Source organism: Pundamilia nyererei, unplaced genomic scaffold (assembly GCF_000239375.1).
Source record: "Pundamilia nyererei isolate P.nyererei 1_Seehausen unplaced genomic scaffold, PunNye1.0 scaffold00060, whole genome shotgun sequence".
Taxonomy (NCBI): domain Eukaryota; kingdom Metazoa; phylum Chordata; class Actinopteri; order Cichliformes; family Cichlidae; genus Pundamilia; species Pundamilia nyererei.
In genome coordinates this window covers 2960642-2973642 of record NW_005187461.1, presented here as the reverse complement: position 1 = coordinate 2973642, position 13001 = coordinate 2960642, and the positions used below count along the sequence as shown (strand labels likewise).

The following is a 13001-nucleotide window of genomic DNA, read 5'->3' as shown; positions in this document are numbered from 1 at the left end:
CTTAAATCCTACTACTCATTCCTGCGTCCTTTGTGATCTTACAAAGCTTCAAACGATGCGTCGACTAATTAATTAGTTGTCGACGATTTTAATAGTCGACTAATCGTGGCAGCCCTAACTGTCATTAAGAAGCGGCATAAATTATTTTTTTTTTTAATGCACATTCTCAGATTAATTCACCGCGTGTCGTGCCCAGGGCTGGACTGGGACAAAAATCGGCCCGGGCGTTTTGACTACAGAATGGCCCACCAGGTATTAAAGCCATAAAGCCTTTGAATGAAAACAGATGCTGTGGTGACAGTGATGTACGCCGTCTTGTTGGTATATGTATGATTTCTATACACGCTACATCAGATGAAAACTTTGGTTGTAAGATTCAGATAATTATTTAATAAAAGCTAGACATTTTAAATGAGAATAAGAAAAAAGTATTTCTTTGTGCCCCCCTTTCCTTGTTAATGCCCTACCTGGCCCCCTGGCAACACTTTGCTAGACCCGCCCCTGCACAGTTACCAGCTGTCAGCTACACAGAAAAGCATCCTGGTGTTATTTGTCTCTCAGAAACAGTTCATAACTTCCCTTCAACTCATTCATGTCAAATTAATATTAAATAAATCCTAACAACAGCTGATCAAGCTTAAAGGTGCTGCTGTTGTTTAGCACGACATCCGCTGGTTTCCTCTTTCTGGTGCAAAGGGGGCGATAAACAAACAAGAGAGAAAAGCCGATCAGCTGATCATTGATCCCGAAGTCCGGGACAAACTGTTCCTTTTCAGCTCAATACGAAACACGTAATATTTTCTCTGAATACGAGACGATTCTGTTTTTTATGGGACTGTTGGCAACTCTAATAACCTTATGAATAAAATAAAGTTCACTATCAGTAACATAGCACCCACCCAGCTGTATATAAACTCCGTCATGCTAGCTAGCACGCAGTACGAGTTATTGTAACTGACTGTGAAAAGTCAGCACAACGAAAATAAACCACACCTAAACTTGGTTTATATCTGACCCTGATAGACTGCAGGTCATAACTTCTTACCGGAAGTTCAGTTCACCTGACACTCTGTAACTTCTGTCGGTGCTGTGCTTTTTTGGAAATCGAATTTCCCAGAGGAACCCACCCGAGGGATTAATAAAGTTCTATCTAATCTAATCTAACTCGGACCGGCGGCCGCCTCGGGTCTCTCCTCCTGCCTCCCCTCCTGCCTCCCCTTTCCCTCATCCACCTGCTGGCCTCTGTGGAATCTCCGCCGTAGCCACCACCAAACAACTGAGTTATTTTAACACATCGACCAGCATCTGGCCAATCCACCACCTCTTATTGTTTATACCATTACAAAAAATCGGCCCATAAAAACGAAAAATCACCCGGTATGCCCGATGGCCAGTCCAGCTATGGTCGTGCCATCAGTTTACCCTTCGCGTGACAGCCACAGCTAAAATGTGATGTCATCAGACTGCATGTGACCGGCTGGTCATTAGCATCACTTGATGAGTCGTGAGAAGGTCTCGTGCACGAAAATCAATACCGCCATTTTTGAAACCCAGCAACGGGGAAATGGTTGCAAAAAACACCATGTTCCCCAAGGGTTCATGTTAGAGTCAAATTATTGAATGTTGTCATTGTGTTTCTTAAATTTGTAAAGTCTTGGTTCAAGCAGTAGGATCAAAGACATTCCTTTGTCTCTGACCACCTCTCCAGCCAATTTGGTGCTGGGGGAGGCTTAGGGAGGTTTTATTGTAGATAGATCCTATCTGAAAGATCTGTTTCTTGTGCTGTAAGCTTCCTGCTTTTATGATCCTTTGGTGAGCAGGAGGTCACCCAAACGCACCCCCATGACACACACACACACACACACACACACCCCTTTATAGCATTGGTGCCCTTTGGCACCCCTCCTCCGTAGTCTTTCACTGCTCTCTCTATTGTTCATCCTGGGGTTGCCCTCCTCCAGGCTTGTACCTGTGGCTTCCTGTCTGGGGGTGGGTGTTGGCAGTTCTTCTGCCCTGCACCCCAGCCCTTTGTTCATAATCCAAGACTATTTTTCTATATGTATTCTTACCTCCTAACAGTCGCCATATTATAATGTTGCAAATATTCACAAACTCTGCAGTCTCTCTAACTCCAATGTATACCAAGCAATCTATTATTATCAACAGTACTAATGGAAAAGGAGTTATAGGGGATGGCACTGGCCACAACAGGAAACGACTCTGTCCCTTCCTGTAAAGTGCAGTGGTGCTTTTAACCCAGTCCACTTTATGTCCCACTTCCTCCGTGTCTTACTCTTGCCCCACTTTTCTTAGACAGTTCTTCTTCTTTTTTTTTTCTTTCTTTTTTTTACCACACCCAAACTCAACCTTGGTTCATTTCCTGTTATGTCCTTTTCTGACAGTTCCTCTTTTTACCTATGGATGGGTATCGTTTAGGTTTTATCCGATACCTGTGCCAAACCGGTACTTTTGAAACGGTGCCAGTGCTTGGCAATGGAGAACGCAAACTTTGTCCAAAAACCTCTTATGTTTTGATTTTTAGCAGTCTTTTTTTTTCTTTCTTTTTTTTTTTTCTGCAAAATGATAACCAAGTTAGCCTTTTCTGTCGCTACAACATACCGACAGAAAGCCTTCAGCCTTACGTCACTAGCTCTCTCATTGGAGTGAAACTCTGCTGTCTGTTCCTTGCTATCTACAATATATAACCGGATGCTGGCGTAAATTTTCGACCATCCCACACTTCTGTTTAATCAGTTTTCTGTTTGAAGTTTATTCAGTTGTGTGGAAACCCTCCCGAGGGATTAATAAAGTTTTATTTAATCTAATCTAATAACTTTAATCTCAGCCAAACCAATTTACTCATGAACAAATTAAACACTGAAAAACGCCAAACAATAACATTTTTACATTATCTAAGTGACTTATATATCATGTTTAACCTGAGTAGCGAAAGACCGCAGGGGTTTGAAAATGATGTGCCGGGAGTTTGCTGTTCTCGCTGGCGCTGATATTTGAAGTTTACACAGCTCGCCTGAACTCGCCTGAAAATATGTTAAAAGTTTATTTTGTGATCCAGAAAGAGTAACAAGTGTAATATTAAAACTTAGTAGTAGTAGTAGTAGTAGTAGTAGTAGTAGTAGCCATTGCTGGAAACTGGAATTGGCTGGGCCAATCTGGGATGGGGTTTTTTTTTGTTTTGTTTTTGTTTTTGTTTTTTTTCCCCTAATTTTGTTGTCTGGGTGGAAAATCGGGAGATTTTTGGGAGGGACACTGAAATTTGGGATTTTCCCGGAAAAAACGGGAGGGTTGGCATGTATGGCATACAGTAGGTCAGCAGAGGGAGAAATGTGAACTGCCACTTTAAGGGAAAAAAATTATTTGGTGTATTATTTGCAGCTTTAAACCATATGCTACAGCTTCCTTATTCTTTGCCGGAAGTGTGTAGAAACTAGGTTACGTCCTTCTCAATGTCTACATGTAGACGGGTCTGGCAAACTCCCATGTGCACTTGAATATTCTCAAGGATAATGCACTGGTCCAGCATTCTGCAGCCAGAATGAAAACTGTATTCCTCCTATATTTGGGTTTCCACTAATGTACAAACTCTCTTTTCCAGTACAATAGTATAGACCTTCCTGGAGAGGCTGAGGAGTGTCTTTCTCCCTCATAGTTGGTAGGGGTGGGGGGAAAAAATCGATACTGTGTAGTATCGTGATATTTTGTTTGCTAATAATGTATCGATACAGGGACAGCAGAAACCGATATTTTGTTACAAAAAGGTTTTTGTGCTCTGACTTCAGAGCATGTTGATCCTTTTTCTGAGCAAGAATCCTGACATTCCTTTAACTGTCCAAATGTGTTTAACTTTTTTTTGGCAGCAATAAACATGACAGTTTACTTATTTTATTAATAATAATAATAATAATAATAATACATTTTATTTAAATGGCGCCTTTCAAAGCACCCAAGGACACTGTACAACAGGTAATTTAAGACATGTTTTATTTTAAGTTTAAATAAAAAAGTTTTAATGTAAAAATTATATTTTGTTTTAATATACTTTCAAATTCTTCAGTTGCTGAAGGGGCTACATAGTTTTCATAAATTGCATAGTTCAGAATAGCTATAATTGTACCAGATGGTTGCATTCAGTTAAGTTGGACTAGACTGTAATACAAACCGTTCAGTTTGTCAACAATAAAACTGACTGAAAATGAGAGAGAGACTGAGTGCGAGACTTTGATATTAGATAAAACGAATATTGATAAAGTTTACCTTTTATGTACAGAATCTGAATATTGCAAAATATTTTTAAAAATTGCATTAATATCGTATCGTGGGATGTATGGTGATTCCCACCTCTAATAGTTGGGGGACTGAAGGGTGTACTCCACCTTAAAAATGGGGACTACCACCTAGGGCTGCTCATTTAATCGAATTGTAATCTCGATTACGATCTGGGCTTTCAACGATCATTAAAAATGACTGAGCCGATTATTAGCCCCTCCCTCGTGCTTTACTCTCGCGCTGCTCCGTGTGGCAAATCGAGCGCACCTCTCTGCATTTCGAACACGTGTCACAACAATTATATATTATATATATATAACCTTTCTGCTCATATATTGTGAGAGTCACCTCTCACAATATAACTACTTATTTAATGTAAGCTTTCACAACATGCCACTAATAAAAGCCACTCGCCTGACAGGTTAACAGAATTTTTTTTTTTTTTTTTTTTTTTTTTTTTTTAAATGTTGGAAGAAAACTTGTTTGTGCAAAAAGCCATGTTTGCACAAACAACTATCCTGTTTATTTATTGTACTTCTGGTCAATGCTTCTATTGCTGATAATTGGTTAGAAACTTGTTATTTTATTTATTTTTTTTTTTTATCCTTTTTTCAGGATCATTCCCAATTGAACCCACTACAAACCTTAACGGAGGAAGAAGATGCAGTCCTGTACATTGATGAATGGACAACACCAGCAGATTAGACAAGCCTCTCAGCCCTCGCAAGCTGCTCCTTATCATGCCCATGATGGAACAAGAAATCTGCAATCTTGGACTCCAAAACAAAGCATTCACTATCAAGCAAGAAACCTAGGAGTGCAAAATGCACACGCTGAACATTTCCCTTTGCACAATGGAGCTTATTCTAACAGACAAATGTCAAATTTGCAGACTTCTGCAGGAACTTATCAGGAGGTTTCTTCTCAGCAGAATGGTGGAGGCAATAAAAATAGTTATTTTTCTGGTATGTTATTTAACTATATTCAAAATGTATCAGCTAATAAGCAAAGTGGAAACCCATCTTTGCCAGCATCTGGATTTCAGATTCCCACTCTGCAAGACTGTGATCAGAATTCATCAACTCAGAGTTCACCTAACCAGATGAACTCAAACACTACATATCCCCAGCAAGGCATGTCCACTCATTGGAAAGAGCCACTGGTTGTTAATGAGAGACAAATGATTGGAACACAGGATAGAACTGTGACTAATATCCAGCATGTCAGTGTTCAGCAGGGCATGCAACAGAATGTGAATGGAGACTTGACAAAACCCATTTCAGCGTACACTACACCAACTACCTCATTTCCACCTGAACGTGGTTTATGTACCAGCACTATGATGTCTGGCTCTGAACAGACTGTGTACCTTGTTCCGAACAATCAGGTTCAAAGACAAAGCGGCACTCAGCATGGATTCTCTCCTGTCAACTCACAGAGTTACAATATGGGAACCTCTCAGACTTCAGGAAACAATAACATTGCAACATATCCACCATCAAGTGCACAGAATTCTTACTTTTCCAGCACCAGCCACAAAACTCAGCAACACTCGGCTCAGCACCAATTAAGAAACAACAATGGGATCAAGACTACCACCTACAGTAACTCAAATTTTTATAAAAAGTATGAAAATATTAATTACTCTGCAGAAATGAGAGGGCGTCAGATAAAAACTTATAAACAACAGAAAGTGATCAGGCACTCATTAAGTGCAGATGGTTTAAATAATTCATGCACTCCTGGGTTTGATGGTTGTCGTCGTCCTCCTCCACCGTACAGCTATGCAAATCACAGACAGCAGCAGTATGTCAGAACGACCACAATGGTCTCGTCTAATCAATCTAATATTCAACCTGGGACTTCGGCTACCCCTAAAAATTATAGTAACTTGAATTCCATCAAGTTATTACCCGGCCATTCTGGACAGTCTTTACCTCAAAGCACTCAAAATGTAATGTCAAGAACACAGCACGCTGTAAGTACACCCCATCAGCAAACCTGTGTACCTAACGGTTTCCACAAATCTGCTGCAGGAAATGAAAGAAGCCCAAGTAACGAAATTCATCCTAAAAAGAACTGTAGCTTAATTGAATTGTTGCTTTGTTCATCCCTGCTGCCGGAATCTGTTGACCGCAAGACACAATCATCAGTAGCAAGCAGTTTTGAGATGCTGTCATCAGTCCAGTTAAATGACAGCTCCATTCACTCATCACCTGGAAATGCCAGCACCAAAGCTATTGCTGTTGTACAACCACTGCCATCACTGGAAGGTCAGCTTCACAATGACCATGCTTCTTCTGATTCCACAGCAGGAGACTCTTTAAACAACCCTAAGGAAACTTTTGTTTTAGATACCACAGCAATTAACAAAACGCTGCCATCTTCAGAGTCAGGAACACAAAACACAGGAAAACAACCTGAACTGGATGTTAATGTTCAAAATTCAATTCCATCCCAAGAATCAGTATGCCAAAATTCTCCTGAAGACCAAAGTGGGATCCAGACACTTTCAACATCACCCGTTTCTGATCTTTCCGCACTCCCAACATCCCCATGGACATTATTGGCACTAACGAAGTTGATAAAAGATGCAGAAAAGAATCAGAAAGAGCTCAGCGATTTGAAAGAATTACACACTGCACAAAAAATTATAGACCTGTTTTGGGAGGGAAAACTTGAAACACTGCAAATGTACTCATGCAAGGTAGGCTTTCTCAAGGTTTTAGAAGTTAAAGAATTCTGCCAAAAACATTTAACAGCCAACTCTGTTGTACTGTTGCAGGTAGATGGCAATTTTGAGGAGCAAATGGAAAGCTACCATGTCCTCAAAGACAATGAAGTATTTTCAGAATCGCCTTACAAATCATCATGGTTAAATCTAAATGAGCAGTTGGATGAAATAGACAAAGAATTTGGTTTCCCATTGTCTCTGAAACATCACACTTCATTGCTTGAGAGTGATGGCCAGAAAGATCAGATGCACATCAACAACAGTGATCCTGCAATTATGAGTAAAGTGCCAAGCAAGATCTTGCCATCAACACATTTTGAACCCGTTGATTCAAATGAAGGAAAAGAAGCCACCACACTCAAACCCCCCTCCATTCAAACTCCCTCCTCTAATCAGACAGATGATGCCAGTGACCCATGTTTGTCCCTGAAAATCCAAGTTATGCCTCCAGAAGAAGCCAGACGTTACCATGAGCAAAGCGAAAATGAGATGCCACAAAGTATGGATGCAGAGAGGGTCGTAAGTAGTTCCACGGAGAGTGAGACACCTGATAATACAGAGTCCACATCGTGGGAATCAAAATTGGAAACTGTGGAAATTGGCATAAGTCAGTCGCTTTGCTGTCTTACAAAGCTGTTGAAAATGACTATAGGATCAAGTACATCTTATGATTGTAAATGCCACAGCCAGAAAGAACAAAAGTTTGGAAAAGGGTTAAAAAATACCAGTGATAGTGGCGAAACAGTTGTACTAAAGCACAATAACCAGTTTGGGAAGGATCCAGTAAAGGACAAGGAGAACACTGATGATCAAGTTGGGACATTTAGTGGTTCTGAGCTTTGCAGCTTTCTTGGTCAAACCATAGATTTGACTGAAGTTGATGACCAACCTCAATCGCCTTCTGAACAAAATTCTAAGAACCACTCCAAAATAGCCAATACCAGTCATTCAGGTATTATAATTATAAGTGATGAAGATCTCTCCAGTGGTGAAAATGAAATTCTTAGCCAGAAGACAGATCTTGCCATAAAGATGTCTGAACCTTACGATAAGTGTGGACAAGAACAACCAAAGTCTACAGCATTGAGTCTGTCAGGTGCCTCAGTCAGTACTAACAAAGCTGAAACTGAAAAGTTCTGCAGCACTGAGACTGAGATTGCCATCCAGATCCTGGATCATGACAGGAGTTGTGAAGAAGCTTTAGATGTGCCAGTGTCACCTTTGGAAACCAAAGAGCAATCTCAAATCTGTGCTGAAGGTGACTTTAAAGTATCTGTCAAGCATAAAAAAATCAAAAGAAAACACAAGAGACTCGAATGGGATGATGAATTTGGTCCACCCCAAAAGGAATCAAAGAAATGCAACTCGCCTGTTGATCTTAATTTAGAAAATGCCCTTGATGATGTTTCAAAATGTGAAAAGGAGCCTGGTGTTGAAGCTGAAGCTCTCAATATAGACTCAAAAAGAACTGCAGAACTGGTGCTGTTTGGCTCAGCTCAACAAGACAAGTGTGCTTTAACTGGCAGCAGAAAAGCCCATTTCCGTTTTGTAAAGGGTGCATCTAAGGCAGCACACCTGAGGCCTCCAGAAGTTCTTACTGTCAATCTCAACCCTTTGAGTAGCAAGTCCAGTGACATGGTGTACAACAGGAATTATTCAGTAAAACAGCTAATTCATGACAAATGGTGGAGAAGTTTTCAACAGACTAAAGCTAGTCACAAAAAAACCCGTAAACATCGTTCTTACTCTGTTGCCGGGGGTATCTTGATGAAACGAGATGGAATTAAGGAATCCCGGAGTCTGAAGACGCTTGGAGAGGAGAAGAAGGATATCACCGCTGATAATAAGAGGTGTTCCTCTAAAAGTGAAAGCCAAAATGTCAAACCTTGCCAGGAGCACATAGTCTTGAGGTTCAGTGTTCTACCCAGTAACTTTGACCTCAAAGATGGATCCAGTGGCAGGAAGCAATCCACCAATCCCGTTTCAGGTAAATACCATAGATAGAGGGGGTACCGTTATTCTAATATTGCCCACAATAAAGTTGATTGGATGATGATGACGATGATTATTATTATTATTATTATTATTATTATTATTATTATTATTATTATTATCATCTATTGAAAAGAATGGATCACAGAAGGCTGATTTTTGGTTTATTTTGGTAAAAACTGATCTCTCCAGATGGTGCAGACCCATTCTTTTTGGTAAAGATCCAAATTTATGAAGCTAAAAGTTCCAAAGCACCAATCATCTACTAAAAATATTTATTCTTTAAAAATTTAAAATTTCAATGTTTTATTGTAATTCACGTATAACGCCTCACAGTTTTGTTTTGTTTTTGTTTTTTTTGTTTGTTTTTTTGTTTGTTTTTTATTGCATGTTAGAAGGGTGATTGGCAAATATATTGTTGGAGTGTCCACATAAAGCAGGGACATTCAACATAAATTGACCCAGAAAAGACTAATGACATCTCTGCTCCTCGATGGGTCATAGTTGGAGTGGGATACTGGTGTCTTGCAGATTAGAGTGGTGGTAAACATGGGAACTGGAAAGTACTGTTTGTTTTTTCTTTTTCTTTGAGACGGACAACAAAATGTATTTTAAGGAAATTTTGAATCTGTCTTTCCAGAAGAGCCAGAGAAAGAGCAGAGCGCTGCTACAGCTGCCGCAAAACCGAAAGGTAGCAACTACATCTGAAGCATACATCAGTTCTTATTCTGCCTTTTTAAAAATTTTATTAATTAGGCAGTTTTTGTCTAATGGTTATTAATTACATCATAGGTAAATGGAGTTCGAGTCTGCAGAAGAATCGACCTCGACCTATTCCCAAGACCTTCAGTCTCTTCCACGAGTATCAGAAGAAATACAAGGAGCGCTCTCACTCAAAAGATTAATAATGTGAAAGATGTCTCTTCTCAGGGAATACTTTTTTTTTTTTTTTCATTTAAGACATTTAGTACAAAGATTCTGACTAAAATTATGCCTTTGTGTTTTTTTTCTGCAGTGTGTGTATATACAAGCAATACATTAAGGCTGTGCAACCTTTTGTTGTTTACATGCCTGTAAAAAGCATTACAGTCATGGAGCAGGTGTAGTTACTGACCTGTGGGATGTGGGAACTTGGCAGCCTTTACAAATTTGTTCAAGTGATGACATTCTGTTCGTCATTGATTATTATTGTGTCACTGCTCCTTGTCGGTTCACCACTGTACTCGCGACAGAGATGAAAGGAATACATGGTATTTGCTGTCGGTGCAGTTCTGTTTAATGAGCTGAGAAGCTCTGAAGATGCATGACACTGCATAGTTTGTCTTGTGTCTGTGCATCAGAGAGTGCATGCAGACTTTAGATAGTAAGTCCACATGTTCAGAGCCATGTTCAAATTAACAAGTGATATCCATGAAAGGGGGTGTAAGTCTAAAATCTTTGTTGTTGTTTTTTGACAAAAAACTTGACTTGTAACATTTGCATTGTGAGTTTTTTACTGTTTTTCTACACTTTCAGTATTTGTACTCTAACCATTTTTTAAATTTTTTTTATTATTGTTTCTACTATTAAATTATCCATTTTTAATGTGGTTTTGTCTTTGTCTAAACTAATAGTAGGTATTATAATTGATTTATAAGCTGCAATAGTTGTTTAGCATTAAAGGGAAATGGCGTAGTTCCTGGAAATAATCTGAAACAAACCCAAATTACAGGAAGGTGAAATGCCCATTAACGGTTTTATTCTGCTCCTTGCAACGATCCTCTTTGTTGATCTTATTGTATTGTTTGATATCAAATCAAAAATGTTTATGCATGTTTTTACTTTATAGCAGTTTTCTGGAAATTACCCCATATGGAAAAGAAATAGTAAAAACTTATATGATTTACTCATGAAAGTGGCCACTTTCTCATTACTTTCATATGTTGTTTTAGTAAGTATCCAAAACATACAAGTTTCATTTATATAATTTTTCAAGGGATCTTATATCTGTTTTCACTCTTGTATGCTTTTCATACAAGTTTCACACAAGACAGATACAAACTTTATAAGATTTATATATATATATCTTTTCCATATGGGACCCTAGGCATCTGTCAGATGTCAGATGTGGCACTGTTCAAACAACATCCAATTTGGGCTTGTTGGAACTCACTCCCTTAACTAAAACACAATTGCACAGTTTCATGTTGAGATTCATATCCTTTTTGGATGCATCGCTCCAACACCACCAGGTAATCGCCCTTATACTGCTGACATGTTGCTACTTGAGAAACTAACCCTCCCTATCAGTGTAAATTCCTCTATACTTCACCAAACTACCAGCTACATTCAGCTCACTTGCTGATCAGCCAGTATGTGTGGAACAAGCCGTTGCACACAGTCCTGCAGGCACTTTCCATGTAGCTATGTCACTTTTTTAAGTCACCTGATCATATATCAAATAAAACGTAATTTCAAAAAATGTTTTCTAAAAAATCTATAAAGCGGAGGAAAGTCAAACTGATGCACTTTTGCTTACTGAACACAGTCATGTTTCATTCGCACTGACATAAGGTTACTTTAAAAATACTGAAATTACTGCTTAGAATCAAATGTGGTTATTATTTTTTTTAGATATGATATGGTGACCTCTAGTGAGATCTTTGATTCGCCAGAGATAAAATTTTATTATGTGTGTGTTTCAGCCATGAACATTCATTTTGTCTAAGCTTGAAAACATATCTTTAACAAGTGTTAGTTTATTACTTTATGTAAAAACATATTTGAATATATTATCAGTTGATCCACCTGTCCCACCTATGCACCATACACCCTTCACAGTTTGCCAGTCCACTGCAACACTCATACATAGAGACAATCATTCAAAGTTACATCCACACACAGGGGCTAATACCAAACTAGACAATGTACACAGGCACAGAGGGAACATGTAAACTCAGAAAGGCTGTTTTGAACCGTGAGCCATCTTGCTGCTGGACTGATATGCTGAATCACCCATATGATCATTCTTCTCATTTCTTTGTTCTTAAACACCATTTTCAGTTGGCAAATGTATTTTTATTGATTTTCTCTTAGTTGCAAATTTTGATGTTTATATATTCAGTGAGCTAAAACCAGAATATCAGCACCAACATAAAAAAGTCAATACACTTAACTCACAAAGTTATTGTGCCAGAAAAAGCCACTATATTGTCACAGTGGAATTGAGATGATTTAATTTGAAACAGCTGAGATTTCTGTTTTTCGTTTCATTGACGGATCGTAAAATTACTAATGTTCGACGGCCTGTGTGAGCTTTCATAATAGATTATAGGCAGCCTGTTTATCGGGGAGGAATGTGAAGAATGGTGTTGCATAACAAAAATCAATATTTGTTTTAACACTCTCATTCAAAATAATAATGATCATTAAAATAATACACTTCTTAGTTATTTGGTTAACATGAATGGATCCAGGGTTACGATTAGCAAGTGACAGCAACAAAGCACTTCTTCGACATGAAACGAGCACTAATGTAAATTTCATTCTCTGTATGTCCTTGGTGTTCGAGACAGACAAGGAAACAACGCTACTCATTGCTAAACACTGAAAATAAATCCTTCAGTGTTCTGTTTGTCATTCACTACTGTACAGCATGCAGACAACAGTAGTGGGCCATCTACACATACAGGAACTGCTTGGGCATTGAAACTTATGCCATGAAGCTCCCAGTGGATGATGTTAATAACAGATGTTATGGAATTTCTGTTAACAAAGTCTGCAGACACAGTCAACTGTAGTCAGTACCTTTATTACCAGGCGTGGGAGAAATACACAGACAGTCAGCACTGATGGTTATTGCAGTCATGAGTGCTCTGCGCTCTGGGCAGGGCAGCGCCTCTTTTATAGCATCACACAAACATCTCACAAAAGCTCTATCTCAATGGTATCATAACATACTCATTGCATACAATGCCCACAGGCTGTGGCTTTTTTTTTCTGCTCTTGA

At 38.9% G+C, this 13001-nt stretch overlaps 1 protein-coding gene across 2 annotated transcripts; it reads left to right on the top strand.

Annotated features, from left to right (window-relative positions):
- Positions 1-4884: 4884 nt before the first annotated feature.
- On the top strand, positions 4885-10584 carry amn1 (antagonist of mitotic exit network 1 homolog (S. cerevisiae)). 2 transcript variants are annotated; one of them, XM_005734896.2, is made up of 4 exons: positions 4885-6994; positions 7073-9008; positions 9654-9704; positions 9806-10584. In XM_005734896.2, exons 1-4 carry the CDS (start codon positions 4949-4951, stop codon positions 9916-9918), a joined length of 4146 nt encoding a protein of 1381 aa, XP_005734953.1. In that variant the 5' UTR covers positions 4885-4948; the 3' UTR covers positions 9919-10584. The 2 variants fall into 2 exon arrangements, with proteins under 2 accessions (XP_005734953.1, XP_013766751.1); XM_013911297.1 differs by having other exon boundaries at positions 4885-9008.
- Positions 10585-13001: the final 2417 nt, after the last annotated feature.

Coding starts and splice junctions, on each gene's coding strand:
- amn1 (XM_013911297.1), top strand. CDS start 4,949: ATGCAGTCCTGTACATTGATGAATGGACAACACCAGCAGATTAGACAA. Junction 9,009..9,653: donor ATCCACCAATCCCGTTTCAG/GTAAATACCATA, acceptor CTGTCTTTCCAG/AAGAGCCAGAGAAAGAGCAG. Junction 9,705..9,805: donor AGCTGCCGCAAAACCGAAAG/GTAGCAACTACA, acceptor ATTACATCATAG/GTAAATGGAGTTCGAGTCTG.